The 20,236-nt window shown below is 50.1% G+C and overlaps 1 protein-coding gene across 2 annotated transcripts in view; it reads right to left on the reverse strand.

Annotated features, from left to right (window-relative positions):
- DEPDC1B (DEP domain containing 1B) overlaps positions 1 to 20,236 on the reverse strand; it is a 330,019-nt gene that overhangs the window by 54,633 nt on the left and 255,150 nt on the right. For both annotated transcript variants that reach the window (XM_078675128.1, XM_078675129.1), the window contains 2 exons: positions 14,214 to 14,390; positions 6,674 to 6,868 (listed from right to left, as the gene is read on the reverse strand). In XM_078675128.1, the coding sequence (XP_078531254.1) occupies positions 6,674 to 6,868; positions 14,214 to 14,390 (372 nt within the window). The remainder of the gene's footprint in view (positions 1 to 6,673; positions 6,869 to 14,213; positions 14,391 to 20,236) is intronic.

Below are 20,236 nucleotides of genomic sequence, written 5' to 3' on the forward strand. Positions count from 1 at the left end.
TACCTGCTAGTAATTTCGCATTCCACTTTTTAAGTATATGGTTTTTCGTGCCCCTCGGGCATTTGTGTATAACGTGCTAACTTAAGTATTTTCGTAAGAGTTTTGTTGTGTGCCTAGCACCCTGTCCTCATAAAGAGTACAGGGTTGTTGTGATTCTAATAAATACACTGTTTATTTTCATAACACTTGTGTGGTGTCCTTTCACTGGGTGTTCAAGGGGTAATGTGATGGTAAAACAGCTGGCTTAACACGCCCTCTAGAGTCTTAGCCTTAGACTGCTCGTATCCATGCTACTAGGATAGCTGGTCTATAAGGTTGACTTACAACCAATCATCAATAAGGGTTGTTTGGACTGATATATAGTGATCACTAGAATAGTGAACACTGCACATCAGGCCAACTTCTCACACTTGTGGAAAGGAACCCCTCTGAGGAGATTCTCTGCGGAGCACCACCATCTCAGGGACAGTTGGGTGTGACGAGACAACTGGATCCTGTCGTCCCAGCACCCTTTCCTCTGGTCCCACTGATCCTCCAAGCATTCCTGCAGCGGTCTCATGTGGAGGCGCGCATGTGGAGTGAGGAAGATGCAAAAGGCCATCGACCCCAGTAGAGAAGACACTGTCCTCACTGTTGTAGATGGAGCAACTATGAGAGCCTGAGCCTTCCGAAGGATCAATAAGCGTCTCTCCTCTGAAGGAGACACGCTTGCTGACAGCGTATTGATGGAGGCTTCCAAGTACTGCAGGCACTGGACAGGAATCAGGACAGACTTGGACATGTTTATGTGCAACAGCGGTCTTGTTGAAGTGCAGTTGCGCTTCCTGGAAGGTGGAGGCTTTGATCAACCAGTCGTCCAGGTATGGGTAGACAAACACCTTGTTCTTTTGCAGGTGCACTGCCACCACAGCCATGCATTTCGAAAAAGTCCTGGGTGCAGACTTCAGTCCAAATGGTAGTACGGTGTACTGATAGTGATTGGTGCCGCAGAGGAAGCGCAGGAACTTCCGGTGTTTCTGTGCAATGGGCACATGGAAGTATGCATCTTGCAGATCTATCGCGCAAAGCCAGTCTCCCCTTTGTAGCTGAGCTTAGATCTGGTGCAAAGACAGCATGCAAAACTTTTCCCTGCGAATCCATTTGTTTGCTTGCTGCAAATCCAGAATGGGCCTGAACTCGTTCTTGTCCTTCTTCTGTACTAGGAAGAAACGTGAGTAAAGGCCCTTTCCCCTTTGAGACAGAGGGACGTCTTCTATAGCCCTTTTTCTTAACAGGGTATCGGCCTCCGCCTGGAGCTCGCGCAGTCGGAACTGCGAGCAAACCGGTGGAATTGCTGGAGGCGGGCTGGTGAAACAAAGACTGTATCCATTGCAAACAATATTCAGCACCCACGTGTCCTGAGTAATTTTTCTCCACTCTGCCAAGTAATGTTGGATGCTTCCCCCCAAAGGAGCGGGTAGCGGACGAGGGGGAAGTAGCACCTCAGGGCCTAGACCTGGCCGGGCCTTTGGGCGTTGAGGAGGCCGCCTCTGCCCCTCTGTCGCTTCTGGAAAGGCCGCCTCTGGTACTGCTGCTGCTGATGTTGCTGCAGGCCAGGTTGACGACCTTGCCCTCTGCCCTAGGCACCAAAACGCCTTTGGAAGGGCCGGAAAGTCTTCTTCTGCTCCTTCGGCTTCTCTAATCCGACAGCCGTCAGGGTTGCGGCCTCCGCCTTCATGCGGGCCATCTCCTCATCAGCGTGTTTTCCAAACAATGTCGCTCCAGAGAACGGCAGGTTGGTGACCCTCTGCTGGGCCTCTGGTTTCAGCGACGTCAAGCGCAACCAGGCATGACGTCTCAAATTTATCCCGTGGCAATAGCCACGGGCAGTCAAGAGCGAGAAATCCGCCGCCACACTTATCACTTGATTGGACACCATCATGCCCTCGTTGATAATCTCCTGAAAATCCTCTCTCTTGTCCCTAGGGAGATGCTCCAAAAACTGCTGTAGGGAATCCCACAACGATCAGTCGTATCGCCGTGGCACTAGCAGCTTTCATAGACGTAGCAGCCGTACCGAAGACCTTACGACCCGCAGAATCCATCTGTCTAGTCTCTTTATCCGGGGGTACCGTGGATGATGGAGCAGTAGCGTGTCGTTTCCTGGCGGCCGTGACGATCACAGAACCTGGGACCGCGTCCGATCTGGGAAACGCCGGATCGGAGTCTGGAGGTCTATATTTCTTTTGCAGCCTGGAGGGGGCGGATCTGGTTGACGCCGGCGTCAGGAAAAGCTCCATCGCCGGTTCCTCCAGCCCCGAAACCAAGGGCAACTGGGGTCGAAACAGCTGCCACTTATGGAGGGTCTCAAAGATTACTGATGTCGCAGGCGTGTGCACTGTCCGGGTAATACCCACCTTTGCCGCCCCTCGCAATAGCACCTCTTGAAAGGACACAATGTCGTCCACTGGTGACACTCTTGTGTGGGGGTGAATCTGACAGAGTGGGCAAATACCCTCGAGCACTGGACGAATCCGTATGCCGGGATCTCGACCGAATTAGTCTGTGACGCCGCCGGGACCTTATAGATGAACGACGGTCACTCCTAGAGCGGCGTCTTCGCCTGGATCGCGACCTCTATCGTGATCTGGACCTCCGAGGTCGTGAACGATCCACCGGCCTGGTCGGGGGTGGAAGCTGCGGCGGTAGAGCCGGAGTCTTCGGCTGTGGCGTCCCCTTAGCTGGTGAAGGGAAGCGCGGCAGTGAGACGGACTTTGGAGGAGGCCGTGGTGGAAGAGGCGGAGGGCGATGAGGAGGAAGTGGAGGCGGAGTCTTCGGCAAAGGAAGAAGAGGAGTCCTAGGAAGAGGTGGAGGAGTGGGACTCTTCGGCGGCAACGGTAAGCGACCTCAGCCGAAAAGGTGCGTAGGTTTGAGAGTATCCGAGTTGGAAGATCTAACCACTCTCTTCTTCTTTACAGGTCTTCGCGATGAAGTCCTAGAAGAAGACCTTCTAGTAGACAAACGTCGGCGCCACCGCGACCGGGGGCTCGTGGAAGCAGAGGACAGGCTGACCATCGAGCCCGGGGACGCCGTCCTTGCCCTGGATCGCCTCCCAGAGGTTGACTTCTCCTTTCTCGACGTCGACCTCTTCCTCAATGTCGAATGCCTCGACGTCGACACGTCCCTCGACGGCGATCTCCTTTTCCTAGACGTCGAGAGCCTGCTCCTCGACTTCGAACGCTGAGTAGACCTCGACGGCGAGCAGCAGTGTCGCCTCGACGGCGAGCGCCGGTGCCTGGAACCATTACGACGTCGATGGGCCTTGACGTTGATGTACTTCTCGATGTCGACCTCGCCCGAGGTCTCGACGTCAGCCCCTTCGACATCGAACGACGACGCTTCGACCCAGAGCCCTGGGTCGACGGGGAGCACACGGTGGTCAACCCTCTCGACGGCGACTTCGAGGCTATCGACGTCGACTGAGAAATATGCTGCTTTCTGGCCTTCTCTTGACCAGGGAGCCCCCCCCAGAGGCCGCAGCACGGGCAGAGGACTCAGATCCAGCCCTCTCATGCCCAGACCCACCTTGATCCTGAGGTTTCCTCAGCTCCAGGCCTTGGAGCCGGATCTTCTCCCTCGCTCTCCTGGTCCTCTTGGAAAAGGACTGACAAATCTCACAATCTTCAGGGACATGGGATGAAGGGAGATCGAGGATACACACTCTGTGGACGTCCGATTTGGCCTTCTTCCTGGCACACTCAGGGCATCTGTCGAACAATGGTGGCATTTACGACAGAAAAGGTGGCAAAAACCCCAGCAAATGGAAGAAGGAGTAGGTAGACGTCGAGTGAAACACTCTAAAAACTTGAAGTGTCAACAAATTAGAATTAAACTAAAAAAGGCAGAGCTCAAGGCTCCAGGGTCCTGCTAGCAGGAGCCGGAAAAAAGAACTGGTAAAAGGAGTTTGCTGTGCATCATGGGATACCGAGGGTCTCTGGAGAATTCCAGAACCGCATGCGCGCTAGCGGTTTTCCCGCTGCGCGCTGAGATTTTTAAAAAAACACGTTACGTGACGAGCTCAGCTCGTCATCCGCGTAGCGCAGGTTACGCCCATGACGAGCGGAGCTCGTCATCTGCCCGAAGGGGTTAAAGCAGTACAAAAGGGGGTGGTGATGGACGGAGCATCTGAACCAATCAAACACTCACACCCAGTCAAAAGATCTGGGTTTGATCCATCACCGTTCTTTAGCCCACTCTGCCACCCCAGTTCAGACATGGCTATATGCAAATCAGTCTGACCCTGTGCCTCATGGGAACAGTCCAGCCCGAACTGCCAAGCCATTCCTTCCCTGGACCGGAAACAAGCTTCCGAGGACCGGTTTCTGGCATTCCAGCCGTCTTCAGCCCGGCTTGCTTGAATCCAGTGGCAAAGTGAGCAAGGGACTCACGTCTGAGCATACCCTGCCACACTTATGGCGCCAAAGCAGTCTTGGCAGTTCGGGCTGGACTGTTCCCATGAGGCACAGGGTCAGACTGATTTGCATATAGCCATGTCTGCACTGGGGTGGCAGAGTGGGCTAAAGAACGGTGATGGATCAAACCCAGATCTTTTGAGTGGGTGTGAGTGTTTGATTGGTTCAGATGCTCCGTCCATCAGCACCCCCTTTTGTACCGCTTTGGCCGCCATAAGTGTGGCAGGGTATGCTCAGACGTGAGTCCCTTGCTCACCCTGCCACTGGATTCAAGCAAGCCGGGCTTAAGACGGCTGGAATGCCAGAAACCGGTCCTCGGAAGCTTGTTTCCGGTCCAGGGAAGGCATGGCTTGGCAGTTCGGGCTGGACTGTTCCCATGAGGCACAGGGTCAGACTGATTTGCATATAGCCATGTCTGAACTGCGGTGGCAGAGTGGGCTAAAGAACGGTGATGGATCAAACCCAGATCTTTTGACTGGGTCTGAGTGTTTGATTGGTTCAGATGCTCCGTCCATCACCACCCCCTTTTGTACCGAAGGGGTTAAAGGCACGGTATCCCTTTTCCAGACACATAATGGCAGCCTATGGGGGCTTGTCTGTCCATCCCTTCCTCTCTATCATTCCAAGGATTTTGTGAAGGGGAAGTTTTTCTATGGGTGAAACTTTTCAGACTGTGTTTAATGTGATGTTGGTGGAATATCCTTTGCATTTCTAGTTGAAGTAATGGACAGTGTAGCCCTGCAGGTATAGGCTGCATTATGGTCTTTAATTTTCTCTTAAGTGTCAATGCAGGACTGCACTGAGGACAACTTAAGAGATTATTTTTGATTGCTCCAGGGTCCACGCACATGGGCGGGACTATTCACTAAATTATGAATATATACAGAGATCCCCTACTACAGAAATGCCCAGACCACTAGCATCACCCACGTCCTCTCGCCAGTCAGGTTCTTCAAGCTGGTCATTTAAAGGGCCCAGCGACCCCTCTCAATCCTCATCAGCACCCTCTTGTCATTAGGGAACACCAGGGATGTACAGGGGAACAAAAGTGCTCTCCAAGGTGGATTCAGATATCACCCAACGTTGGTCCGGCTTCAAATTAGAAATGAATACAGGGACGGTTGGGCCAGGACCGGCGGCGCAGGCGTCATCGTTGGGACCGGTGCCGGTTGAGTGAGATCAACCGGCATCGATCCGGATCCAGGCCTGGATCCACGGGGGTCCCCCAATGACAGGGCCGGAGCCGCCGGCATCAAAAGCCAAGGGCCTCTGACCGACTCCACGGCCCAAAGACGAGGTGTAAGGCCTTGTAAAACTGTCAAAGTTGGGCAGGGGATACACCAGCTCACGGAAATGGGGGATGCGCAAAGTCGTCCCTGAAACAGGCACTGGAGACAGAACCTTTGAGCGACGACGCTCCAAAGTCGTGTTAGCCGACCGATGGGGAGAGGGTGAAGAGAGTTTGTGCTTCTTCGCCTTTTTCTTGTGTTTTGACTTACCCGATGACTTAGATGACTTTGAGTGCGACAAGGAGTGGGGGCTCCATGAAGAGCCTCGAGCCCTTCCTCTCGAACGCAAGTAGGAACATCGCGGAGCCAACCGCCACGCCTCCAACAACTTTCGGGACTGCTCCTGCAGAGTCTTTGGATGCATGGCCTGACAGTCGGAGAACGACTTCGGATCATAGTTGTGCTCCAGACACCACAAGCACACGAGGTGCGGGTCAGTCACCAACATATTGCGACAGGACCCACAAGGCTTGAAACTGGTCCAAAGTTGGGGCATCCCTCGCGCACCAGGAGTCGATGGACTCGAAAAGAAGTCGACAAAACGTTGACAAAAAGGCAAGTCAAAAAGAAGCTAAGGGGTAGCTTTCTCCGGATCTGCGCTAGGCTCGCGTGGAAAAATAAAGAACTTGCTTCAGCCCGCAGGAGTTTAATCTAAGTAGGCACCGCAACGGCATCCGGCGACCACAATGCCAATGAAGGATGTGGAGTCGACCGACGCCACCTTCCGACGCGCAGGGGTAGTGATAAAGAAAAATCTCTGGATCCAGTCTGACGCCTGGGGGAAATTCTAAGGTAAGGAATCTACAACTAAGTGTCTCTTTCAGAAACATGGTTTGGGCATTTCAAAAATAAAAAAAAATCCAAATGGGGCATTAAACAGGTGGCAGTTGCCTTTGGTGACGCAATCCGCATTTCTCGTCTGCATTTACTAACCTGCTTTAGTCTCTTCTTCTTGTCTTTCGTCGACAGTTTTGCATTGGTTATAATTTCCTCCAGTAATGTGGCCAGAGGTTCCAGCGCGTTGTTTATCTTCTGGTATTCAAACTCGTCAGTACTGATTTGGGGCACGAAGGAATGCGTAGGCATGCTTGGAATGGTCATGTCCATATCAGCCCCTGGATATTTGATCTGAAAGAAAATATTCCTAATCATTATTGCCGATATTTTCAGGTGCAGTCGAAATAAAGGTTGCATGTGCTCAAGGCACAATGATAAACTGAAATATTTGCAAGAAATACATAAAAAAAAAAAAAACACACTAGCCAAAGTTAGCATCCAAGTTGAGGTTTTCGCTGCCATACAATTGACATTTATACTTTTTTTTAAATAATACGTGGGTGTAAGGAAATTACTTTTTGTATGGTAAATCCCAACTTTTTGGAATGATGCTGCTGATTTTTCGACTCGGAGAGTGAGTTGTGGCCAGTTAACCAGACCTCAATGTCTGTGTCCTTACCCTTAAACAGGTATGTTGAATTGGCCCAACCTAATTGGCTACAATGAAGCGCCTATCAGTCCCTAGTACATGTTACAGGAAGCCACAAGGGTGTTGGCCCAAAAGGCGAGCTTGAAAGGAGAAGTCCCCTTTGAAGGGTTAATGGGTAAAATTTGGGAGAGGGGCTGTTCCATTGCTCAGGGAGATAGGCTGACACTAGGGACAGGAGAGGGGGAAACCAGTTTCCAAATCGGTTATCCAGGGGCATGTAGCCCCTTGGTAGCCACACCTCTGGGTTGGGCTAGGGAGCGCCACGCACTTGGAGAGGGGTTCGGCCATGCTAGAAGTGGGCAGTGCATCCTGGAATGCCCAAATGCCATACTTCATAGGAAGTGGTCCTCAGGTGGGAGGGCACCAGGTAGCCATTTGACCGCCAACCGCATCTTGCTCAGAGGGCATTTTCTGAGCATAGGTGGGGCACCCTGGGGTCCTCGAACTCCGATTGATTGGACTGAAAGAAGGACCAAGGAAGGACTCTCCTTCTGCTTAGCAAAACAGGCAAAGAGAGGCTGCACCAACTGGATAGCAAAGGAGAGGAACTGTGCCTACCTAGGCTTGCGCAAGGAGAAGTGGTCTCCAGAGCCCAACCAAAGCCAAGAGACTCCGAGGGTCAGTCAACTGGCCTCCTGTTTACAGCACAGGGACACAACAGCTGAAGAAGCCTGCTAGGGAAAGATGGCAGCCCATAAACTTCAACCCACCGTCAAATGCCACAGTGTAGCACTAGGGACCAAGACCCAATGCATCAAATTGCACTTAAGTTTGCTGAGCCTGAGAGTGTTGTTGGAATACAGCGGGAACCACCAGAAGACTAATTACCGACCTAGGAAGTGAATGTGAATACTGGGGGAACCAGTAGTCCAGTGTCGACTGGACTTCTGCCAGCATCATAAGGACTTCGAGGAACGTCAACCCTGTGACCAGGATCAACTCAACTCCTTTGTGGACAAAGGAGAAGTCACAGCGAGACCCCAATCAACGGCATAGCATCCTTTGAGCATCCTCAACATTTCCACAACATCCTTTGAGCATCCTCAACATCCTTCATCCCTTGCATCAGGATCACTTCCACAGGATAAAAGTGCCTGGAACAGACTAAAGACTGCTTCATCTGATGATATAACATTTTCTGAGTACCTGGCTAGGCCCCCTGATGAGCTTTTGCTGGAGTTGGTCACCTAAAGTGACTCCAAGTGACTGCATTACAACTTTTTAGTTAAAAAGTTTCTAAGTGTCAAATTTGTCAATTTGTCAATGCTTGTCCATAATTGAGTCAAATGCTTTGAATTACTATACCTTTGAAAGTCTATCTCCGGAAGACCCAAATCTTTTTTTTTTTGTGGTGTCTAAAAATGCAGGATATTTTTATAAACTGTTGTCAGATTTCTTTGGTGTCTTGTCCATATATTCTCCAATTGTTTTATAAAGACATTCGAGATGAGTTTTTATGCAGGGATTGCATAACTCCATTGCGAGGAAATTGGGTGTATTATATGTTGTGGTTGTGTGACTTCACATTATAATACACTAACAACCCCTTTAGGACCCTCAGGTTTCTTTTGTCAGACCTTCAGCTCAACCCTGGGTAGCTGGGGCTCAGAGCAGCAATGCTTACACAAAGCAACATTTGAAACTCATTTAAACAGTACTAAAAAAAAAAATGTCCCTTATGTGTTGGAGTAGTTTTGCAGATTTTCAGGATTTTCATGCTGTTCATTATTGCGCGATCTAGTGGTTGGATCGGAAATAGTCCTTTAGTCTTTTTCTTTTGACTGGGCGTTTGACGACCATTTTGAGCTATGTTCCTTCTCGGTGCAGCCAGCCAAATGCCAAAGAAGAGCCATTGCATGCTCATCGTCATCTGATTAATTTAAACCGGCGTCCTTCTGGCTGCAGCTTCCTGTGTGTGTGGTAATTATTTTGTCCTCCCTGTTGCATATCTGACAGGAGGTGGGAAGGTCGCGTTTGAACCCTGATAGTCTTCAAGCTGTAAAAAATACTCCAACAGGTAAGTAACCATTTTCTTTTGCAGCATGAATCTTTCTGCATTCACATGTTGTGCATAGAGTATGTGGCAGTGTTCTCTTGTCCTGAGGAAGATTTGGTAGAGAAAAAAGTGTGTTTGCAACAAGGTGTTTAGGTACTTTTTGTCCCTCCTGGGCTTCCTTGCTTGCTTGGTGCAGGTGTGTAAGTAGGATCATGCTGTAATCATACAGATATTGTTGATCGAGACATTAGCCATGAATATGTGTGTTTCCCCTTTCTTCCATGTGGAGTGTGCTTTTGGTCTCTCCTCCAGCATCACTCCTGTCACTGTGTTACATTTCTGTATTGTTTAAACAATCTAGCTTTCTATAGTTTCCTTTGTCACTTGATCCCTTAGTTGCGGAAGCAAATGAAATGAAAAACTGATTAGGTTATGTAAATTTGTAGAGCGTGACTAATCACCTATGAGGGTATCCAGGCTCTGAGTAGGGAAGGCCAGAGGAGGAAGGAGATCATTCCTATTTCATCTGGAAGAGCCATGTCTTGAGGTTCCTTTGGAAGTCCATGAGGGAGGGGCAGGTTCTGAGGTCTTTTGGGAAGTCGTTCCAGGTCTGGGCTGTGAGGCATGAGATGGAGGGTCCTCCGCTTCTGGTCTACTTGATGTGAGGGACATGCACTCTTACCTAGGACGCAGATTGATGATGTTTGTGGATTGGTAGAAGTTGAGGCAATGGTTGAGGTAAGCTGGACCGGGTTTTGTAGGCATGGGTGAGTAGATTGAAATTAGATCTTTCCTGGACTGGGAGCCAGGGGAGATTGTTGAGGTGTGGAGAGATGTTGTTATTTGCGGGATGTTCAGGATGAGTCTGGTGGTGACGTTCTGGGTGGTTTGGAGTCTGCATAGACATGGGCTGGGATTCCTATGTAGAAGTTTTTTTCCTAATCAAGTCTACTAGTGATAAGGGCCTGGATGACCGTTAGTCTGGTGCTCAATGGGATCCACTTGAATATCTTGTGTAGAATTAGCTGGATATGGAAGCATGATGAGGAGATGGCGATGATCTGTCTGCTCATGGAGAGGTTGGTGTCTAGGATGATCCAGGGGGTCTTGGCATGGTCGGTAGAAGTGTGTAGGGGGCCAAGTTCAGAAGGCCACCGATAGGCAGCCCAGAGGGAGTGGTTGTTACCAAAGACTAGGACTTTACTTTTGTCTATGTTGAACTGGACGCAGTTAGTTTATCAACCAAGCACTGACTTTACTCATGCAGTAGGCGAAGTTTGCTTTGGCAGTTCTAGTTGAGTCTCTAAGGGAGAGGACATGCTGTATGTCGTCTGCATAGGATACTATGTTGATGCTGTGGTCTCTGAGGATGTCCGCGACAGAAGTCATGTAGTCATTGAAGAGTGATGGGATGAGCAATGATCTTTGAAGGACTTCGCAGAGGAGTTTCTTGGGTTCCTAGGTGTATGGGGGAGGGGTGGTGAGTCTAACTCATTGAGTTCTGTCTGTGAGGAAGGATAATATCTACTTGAGAGCCAGTCTGTAGATACTAAAGTGCTTAAGCTTCCTGAAGTGCTAGTTGCAGGAGACTGTATTGAGAGAGGATGAGGAGGATGAGTGTGACCGTTTCTCCTCCGTAGAGGATGCTGCGCATGTCATCAGTGGCCGCAATGAGGGATGTGTCCGTGCTGTGGTTGGTGCGCAAGCCTGATTGAAAGCGGTCAATTAGTTGGAGATCAAGGTGGTCTGAGAGTTTGGTCTTGTTGTTTTCTCAATGACTTTAGCTGGAAAAGTCAGGAGCGAGGTGGGTCTGTAGCTACTGAGGGTGTTGGGGTCTGCTGTTGGTTTCATCAATAGAGCATTGACTTCTGCATTTTCCCAGCAAGACAGGAAGGTGGCAGTGGTTACGGAGGTGTTGATGATAGCAGTGAACGCAATAGGAATGATGGTTCTTCCAAAGTATATGAAGTGAGGTCATGGGTCTGAATTGGCTCCGGGGTCGATGGTATTTATCAGGGCGGTGGTTACTTTGTGCAAGAGGGGCTTCCAGTTGCTTAGCTGCTATTTGGCAATGAAGGAGGTTTACTGCATGTTGGGGGAAATCGGATCAGTATGCTGTGGGTCGAATGTGTTGTAGAACAAGGCAATCTTCTGTTTGAATAGGTCTGAGAGGTCGTTGCAGAGTGCTTTAGTTGGGATGAGGTCATTGTTGGCATCTGCGGGATTGGAGACCTCCTTGACAATGGTGAAGCGTTGTTTGTCATTGTTGGAGTTGGCTTTGAGTCGGAGTGTGAGGGTCTTTTATCTTTGCCTCTCGTAGCTGTTGGTGGTAGATGTTGAGGGCGGCTTTGTATGTAGATCTTACTATGATGTTTTTGTTGAGTCTCCCTTTTTTCCCCTCAAGTTGTTTGCAGTGGTGCTTGAACTCCCTGAGATAGTTTGGTACCAGCTGGGACACCTGTTATTTTTGTGGGTCTTGTTTCTGGTGGCAGCGGTGTGGTTGGCACAGTAATCAAGCCATCTATTGAAGAGCTAGGCATTAAATTAGAGGTTGGGTGGGCATTCCTGTAGGGTTTTGGTGCAGCTTTTTTCAGATTTTTAGCCTCAGTGTCTTCATTGTGCTTTGGGCTTTTCTGGTGGAGTGGCTTGGTGGCCAGGTATCTTGAAATGTATGCTCTAGTGGTCGGACCATGTGAGCGGGGTGGTATAGGTTGTAATGATCCAGTTGCTGGAGAAGAACATAGCGTAGATGGTGTGGCTTGCTGTGTGGGTTGGTCCTTGGATGAACTGGGTGAGTCCGAAGTTGCTGAGGCTGTCGTGGAGGGCTATGGAGTTAGGGTCTGTAGAATCTTCCAGGAGGTAATTGAGGTCTCAGATGAAGATGTAGTTGGTTGATCTGATGGAGAGGGGAGTTATGAAGGCTGCAGTTTGGTTACGGGTGATGTTGAAGAGAAGGTTGGGTGTGTTGCTGTTGATAAGGTCCCAGGAGGTCGGCAGGTGTTGCTGTTGAGGAGGATGTTCACTACTGCTGCCTGCTTTAGCCTACTGCTTGAACATGGTCACCTGTAGCCAGGCGTGACTCCAGAGCAGAGTTGACTGCTGCTTACAGGGATGACTTCAGGCAAGTGTTGGCGACTGCCTTTTCCACCTGGTTGAAGAATTCTCCCCTTTTGGTGTTGCCCTTGAAGGTGCTGTAGGAGACTCTCCATCGCCTCCCATTGCAGGTGTGCATTGAGATTGGTGATTCTCCATTGAACTGCCGATGAATGTTCCAAATTTCTCCCTACCAGAATTACCCAGCTGCCTTTTTCGAGCTGGGTTCACTGATGGTGTTGAATTCTCTCACTTTTAAACTGTGGACATGATTAAGGAGTTGGCAGTCACTGAACCCCTGATGTACTCTGGGTCTTATGTGGGAAGTCTGTACTTCACCACCCATGGAGTACCAACCTTCATGGTAGATGGTTCTTTAAAGACTTCCCTTCTGGGGTCTAGGACCCTTGGAAGCTGTGGTCTAGGACACTTGGAAGCATCAGCGGTAACTAGATTTTTCGCTGAAAAGTAGAAGAGTCTCCAGGAGACACTATTACTTTTGTTCTTCCTCTAGCTTGACGCTGAAGGTGTCTGCCGCCTGCTTGACTACTACATTATGCACAAAGATATCCTCTGGTGGCGAGGCCCTGGAGGGTTATAGGCCTAAACCTGTATAAAGGGGAATATACGTTGACATAATGTCAGTTTTCTGATGTATCAGCCTTGAACATGCCCTCCTGGAAGGAGGCTTCTTTGAAGTTTAAATCACCCTCATGCTGCTGTTACTCTGGCGTTTCCGGTAGTTCCAGCTCTGGCTCTTCAGTCTTGGTCTCAATCTCGACCTGTTTTTGCCAAAAGGGGCTCAGTAGGACTTTGTATCCCTGTTAAAGAAGTTGCTGAGCTACGTCTTTCTTTTTATTAATGCAGCCAATCCAGCCTCCAGGCATCTATTCTTCTTTGACTTTGAACGCTTTCTTTTAATCTGGTGCCTTCTTCAGCCCCGAAGTTTGCCCCTGGCTGAATTCTCCCGACCTTTCAGAGTCAAGGCCAGTTCTGAGGGTTTGGCTCCTACGGTATCTTGGTATTTAGATCCAAGAGTCTCTTTGGGCTTTCGCTTGCCCTCTGCCACTTTGTACAGCCGACCCATTGCAGAACCTTGTATTTTCTTTCAGCCTCCTCAGACGACTGTCTTTTCAGCCCAGTCTCCTTCGCGGCATTTAAATACTGCCCCTTTGCAATTTCTGTGTCAACTGTGCATGGACTCGTTCGAGAATTATTTCGCAACGACCAATATATATTTGTCACACAGTAGTTCTCAATTTCTAGAATAGTCTAAAATTCGAAGCAATGCAATTGTGAAGTAAAAACAAAGCTAACGGCCACTTTAGTCAATTAGGTTGCAAATCAAAACAGGCCTATTTTACTCTGTTGAAATACTCATCCCAGTATCTCCACATATTTATGCTTGCCTTCCAAAGTGATGCATCACATTCTGTGCTGAAAATACAATGGGATCAAGTATTCACATCACCTCTAAAAATAAAATCTACACTGTGGCTTTACTTGTTATAGGTTGACTGTACAGGTGCATGGTTTCTAGAAGCAATTTACTTTTAGCTGTAATGATCTACTAAATCTGCCACACATACTTTAATTAAACTAGAAAAAAACAACTCCAATTGACTACATCATTGACAATAAAAAGCAATGCTTCAACGGAAATCATTATTACCAGTTGACACTTGAATATAGGATAAAGCAGACTGCAAACTTTAGAGCACTGTAGAAGTGGGCACATGGGGGCAGACTGTAGTGTGTGTGAGGGGGACTGTAAAGTGTGTGTGTGTGAGAAGGGCTGTAGTGTGTATGGAGAGTAGGAAGTAGAGTGTGTGGAGTACTGTAGAGTGTGTGTGGGGGGAGTGGGAGGGAGGACTCTAGTGTGAGATTGCTCAGATTACCTTTACTCTTCGCAGATGGGCCACATGGTCTTCTACAGCTGTCTGCAAAGAAACTGGAATTTTTAAAATCTCCTGGTAATTATCCATCATAAATGTGACCAATCGGCTAGCCAGTAGTTCGTCCAAGTCTACCTCCTCCTTAGAGCGCAGGATACACCGGGAAAAAGTCTGTACCATCTAAAAATAATTAAAAAAGAGTTAGAATTGCAGCCAAACTGATAAAGTCATGGGTCTGGCAAGCTATGTGCCTTTCTTTTATTGACAGTTAAAATACATGCACAGAGGATGACGAAAATGGTGCAAATGGGTAAAAATAAGGACAAATTAAATGTGCAGGCCTTGAGCTTGTCAGACCAACGTTACCCAATTCACCTGTAGTCTAACTATCATAACCTACAACCGCACCTCAACACTACTTAAACTTCAATTGTGTTTTTGGTTTATCCTTCCCTGATCCATCCCAGGATAGTTAATCTATATAAATGTAGGTCTGAGTTGGGCAAGACCTTTGATTTTACAAAAATTATATACATAATATGCTTACTTAAAGGGGCTTCCAGACATATCTCTTCATCCACTAGCCTGCTGATGTGTTATTCACATCATACACATCACTCCCACAGCATATAACATGAGGCAATGAGTAAACCTACTTCAGACACGGTTTAACTTCACTTGGACTGCATTTTGCTCTTTCACAAGGAGCACATATGTTCCAAATGTAGCTACATTCAGGGTAAATGTTTAAAAAAAATGTATTACTTTAGTGTTGCCTTGTGTTTAGAGCCTGATCTGATGGCAGGATGCTTTCTACCAGCTCTTTTTGTTTTTGATTAGAGTACAGGGCACATTCCAGATTTATCTGCCCCGGCCGCCTGCTGATGCTGCTCTAATTCCTTTTGGGGGTGCCCTTTGTTTATCGGACTGTTGTTTTTCACAGCATGCTAGACTGTGTCCTTTTGAAATCGTTCTTTGTAAAATTATTCTCTTTTAAATATACACACACAATGAAGTGCATTTATGACTGCATCCTGTAAGTCATGCTGGCATGTATTTTAATTGAGGCCTACAGTAATACTCGTAATTAAATCTAGTCCATATGTCCTGCTTGTATGGATTTCTAACTTGCTTTCAGTGCTCTTGTATGTTGTGCTTATGTAGATATTTAACTATTATATTACTGATTGAAACTGTACTGCACATTCTAATTGCCTGTTCTGTCTCTCGTTGGAACCCTCTCTACTAGTCTATCTACCTATTGACCTATCTTTCTACCCGTCTATCCGTTTATCTCTTTACCCTTCTACATATGCAACCCCATCTATCTTTGTCTTTACAACTCTATCTTTGCAACTCTATCCATCCCTCAATAAATGCAACTATCTATTCAGCCCTCTTTACCAATACAACCCACCCCATCTTTCTTTGCAATTCTCTATTTATCAATCAATGCAATCCTATTTGTTGTAAAGATTTACAAAAATATTACAAAAAAACATTAGCAGAAACAAGAGGCTGGAGGCCAATGACTGACCAAATTGGCTTTTTTATTGGCTCATTCGTCGAGACCTTTTCATTTTTACTAAAACGTATAGGTGTTTTCAGCCAAACTTTAACCCTTAGTCTACTGTTGTCATTCATATTTTTTTCACCCACTCCGGATGCATAATGGGGCAATGGGTCAAGCTCACTCTGCCACTGGCTGACTGCTATGGTAATGTGTTTTGGATACCAAAAGTGTTGTTTTAGTCAGTGTTTCTTTTTCTCTTGTTTTAAGGATTGATGAGAGCCAGCAAGTTTCTCAACAATAACCTTTTGCAAAAATCATGGCAGAAGAAAGAACAAGTTACTTACCTTCGGTAACGATATATCTGTAAGAAACAGTAGTTAGTATTAGATTCCTTACCTTAGAATATCCCCAGGCGTCAGTCTGGATCCGGAAACTTTTGCGTAGCAGTACCCCTGCGCGTCGGTAGGCGTCGTCTGCAGGCGTCCCCTGCGGCTCCGCGTCGTCGGCGTCGTGCGCCGTGATGACGTCGCTGGAGTATATAGACGCCGCCTCCGCGCGCTGACGTCAGTTCTTTGCACACAGCTTTTCCGCGCCAGAACACGCAGAGTCATGTGAGAACTAACACTGGTGCCATTTGAAACTAGGGCCCTGAAAGGGATGACCTTAACCCCAGGTATCAGTTCGCAGAACGGGGAGGACGGTGGGGCGGTAAGGAATCTAATACTAACTACTGTTTCTTACAGATATATCGTTACCGAAGGTAAGTAACTTGTTCATCTGAAAGAAACAGGTTAGTATTAGATTCCTTACCTTAGAATAGATACCCCAGCAATACCAACCCCGGTGGTGGGTCTGCGAACCAATACAAACCTACACCAGAAAGTCCTGGAGGACCGAACGGCCAAAGAAGCCATCCCTCCGGACTTGACTGTCCAGGCAGTAGTGCCTCGCAAAGGTGTGCAGCGAGGCCCACGTAGCCGCCTGGCAAATGTCCTGCAAAGGGACTCCCCGGCCCAGGGCAGTAGTAGCCGCCGTGGCCCGAGTGGAATGGGCCCTCAGCCCAACAGGAGGCTCCTTCCGAGCCAAAGAGTAGCATGCTTTGATGCACAGGACGACCCACCGAGAGATGGTTCGTTTCTGTACCGCCCTTCCCTTCTTCTCACCCACGTAGCCAACAAACAGTTGGTCATCCACCCGGAACTGGCGTGTGCGATCCATGTAAAATGAAAGCGCACGTTTTGGGTCCAGACGATGGAGCCGCTCTTCATCCTTTGAAGGATGCGGAGGCGGGAAGAAGGAGGGTAAGGTGATGGACTGCCCGATGTGAAAAGCAGAAACTACTTTGGGCAGGAAAGAAGGTCTAGTTCTAAGAACCACCTTGTCTGGATGGACGGACAAGAAAGGAGGTTTAACAGAAAAAGCCTGGAGCTCACTCACTCTCCTGGCAGAGGTGATGGCAACCAGGAAGGCCGTCTTTAAAGTGAGAAGACGGAGAGGACAGGAATGAAGCGGCTCAAAGGGAGCGCACATCAAGAATGTCAGAACGAGGTTCAAGTCCCACTGAGGCATCACGAACGGAACAGATGCCTTTCAAGAATCTCAGTACAATAGGGGACTTGAATAAGGATGGCTGATCAGGTAGCCTTAAGAAGGCGGAAAGGGCAGAAAGGTAGCCCTTGATAGTGCCCAGAGCAGAGCCCTGCTGGGCAAGAGAAAGAAGGAAGAGGAGCAGAAAGGGGATCCACAGCCTTTGCTGTGCACCATGCCACAAATCTTTTCCACCGGCAGGCGTATACCGACTTTGTGGAGGGACGCCTGGCTGCCAGAATCACATCACAGACTTCAGGAGGCAAGTCGAATGGCCTCAACTGTCGCCGCTCAATCTCCACGCATGGAGGTGGAGGCTGGACAGGTTCGGGTGGAGGACCGTCCCCTGCTGCTGCGACAGAAGGTCCTCCTGAAGGGGCAGGCGGATCGAGGGACCGACTGACATGCTGAGTAGCTCGGGATACCAGTATCTTCGAGCCCAGTCCGGAGCCACAAGGATAACTTGGGCCCGGTCGCGCCTGATCTTCTTCAGCACTCTGGGCAGAAGTGGTATAGGCGGAAAGGCGTACAACAGACCGCAGCTCCACTCGCGCCGAAAGGCGTCGCCGAGCGAGTGCCGTCTTGGAAACTCCAACGCGCAGAACTGATGACATTGCGCGTTCTCTTCTGTGGCGAATAGATCTAACCAAGGCTCTCCCCATTGCTGAAAGAGGCCGTTCGCCACGTCCGAGTTCAGACGCCATTCGTGATCCACCGAGCACCGACGGCTGAGTTCGTCCGCCCTGGCGTTCAGAGAACCTGCCAGGTGTTGAACCGTCAGAGTCACGCCCTGACGTTCCAGCCATTGCCAGAGGCGCAGAGCCTCCTGGCAAAGGGTCCACGACCCCACACCGCCCTGTTTGTTGCAGTACCACATGGCGGTGGTGTTGTCCGTGAACACCTGCACTACACTCCCGTTGACAAAGGGGAGGAATGCCTTCAGTGCTAGGCGAATCGCCCGCAGCTCCAACATGTTGATATGGAGCCGGGACTCCGCCGGAGACCAGATGCCTCTGATCTCCGCCTCTCCCAAGTGGCCACCCCAGCCCTGGAGGGACGCGTCCGTCACAACCACGTGCTCCGGTTGGGGAAGGGAGAGGGATCTGCCTCTGACCCAATCGCGGTCCGTAAGCCACCACTGCAACTGTCTCGCAGTGCCCTCCGAGATCAGGACATGGTCGGACAGGTTGCCCTGATGCTGGGCCCACTGAAACTTCAGGTCCCACTGCAGAGCCCGCATCCGCCACCTGGCGTGATGCATCAGAAGGATGCAGGAGGCCATCAGCCCCAGAAGCCGCAGCGTCAACCTGACCGAAATCCGGGACAACGGCTGAAAGATGGGAATCAGAGCCTGAATATCCCGGACCCGCCGTTCCGGAGGATAAACCCGAAACTGCGCCGAGTCGAGAACCGCTCCGATGAAAAGGAGCTTTTGAGAGGGACACAGGTGTGATTTCGGCACATTGATGGAAAACCCCAGCTCGTGCAGGAGGTCTGCCGTCATCTGAAGGTGGTGGACGACTGTTTGGGGCGAGCCCGCCTTCAACAACCAGTCGTCGAGGTAGGGGAAGACTGAAACCCCTAACCGGCGCAGATGAGCTGCGACCACCGCCATCACTTTCGTGAACACCCGTGGGGCGCTGGTAAGGCCGAATGGGAGCACGATAAACTGAAAGTGCTCGTGGCCTACCGTGAACCGCAGGTAATGCCGGTGGGCCGGCAGGACGGGGATGTGAAAATACGCATCCTGCAAGTCCAACGCTACCATCCAGTCTTGTGGGTCTAGAGCAGCCAAGACCTGAGCCAAAGTCAACATCTTGAACTTCTCCTTCCGGAGGAAGCCGTTGACGTCCCGTAGGTCCAAGATAGGACGAAGGCCCCCTTTGTCCTTCTTGGGCACCAGAAAGTAGTGGGAGTAGCAACCACACCCTACTTCTGGCCCAGGAACGCGCTCGATGGCCCCCTTGGCCAAGAGGGCCGTAACTTCCTCCTGCAGAAGTGTCAAGTGGTCCCCCGACACACGGTGGTTCTGCGGTGGCATGGCTGGAGGAGTGGACTCGAAGGGGAGGGAGTAGCCCCTTCGGACGAGCTGCAGCACCCACCTGTCCGATGTAATCGTGCGCCAGTGGGAGTGGTGATGACGAACCCTGCCACCCACTGGCGTCACATGGGCCCGAAAGCTCGGACTAGGAAGATTTGGAGGCTGCAGCGGGGGGAGGTGTGGACTGACCTCGCCGCTGCCCTCTACCGCCACCACGGCGGAAACCACGGCCGCCACCGCGCTGGGGAGCGTTCTGCGGCGCGTGGCTGGCAGCACGCGTGGGACCGCCCCTTCCTTGGCCACGAAAGGGGCGAAACGAACCCTGCTGCTGGCGCTGGGTCGAAAGACCCAAGGACTTGGCCGTGACCCTGGAGTCCTTGAAGCGCTCAAGCGCGTTGTCCGCCTTGTCACCGAACAGGCGACTGCCATCGAAAGGCATGTCCATGAGGGCAGTCTGGACATCCGGCGAGAAGTTGGCGGATCTCAGCCAAGCATGGCGACGAATCGCCACCGTCGTGGACATAGCCCGTCCCAGCGAGTCGGTCGTGTCAAGACCACACCTAATCGAATACCTCGCCGCGTCCCGGCCTTCAACCAAGGCCTGGTTGAGCTTGTCCCGCACCTCCTGCGGGCACTGCGGCAGACACTCCGCGACCGTGTCCCACAGAGAGTGGGTGTAGCGGCCCAAGAGGCATGCGGTATTACAAGACCGCAGTCCAGCACTCAAAGACGAAAAGACCTGCTTGCCAAATTGGTCATATCGCTTCGATTCCCGATCGGGCGGAGCCGACGGGAATGCGGACTGGGAAGTGGAGGCCTGGATCACCAGACTCTCCGGGGAGGGATGGGTGGAAAGGAAGGCAGGGTCGTCCGAACACGGACGGT

Source organism: Lissotriton helveticus, chromosome 2_1, assembly GCF_964261635.1.
Source record: "Lissotriton helveticus chromosome 2_1, aLisHel1.1, whole genome shotgun sequence".
Classification (NCBI taxonomy): Eukaryota; Metazoa; Chordata; class Amphibia; order Caudata; family Salamandridae; genus Lissotriton; species Lissotriton helveticus.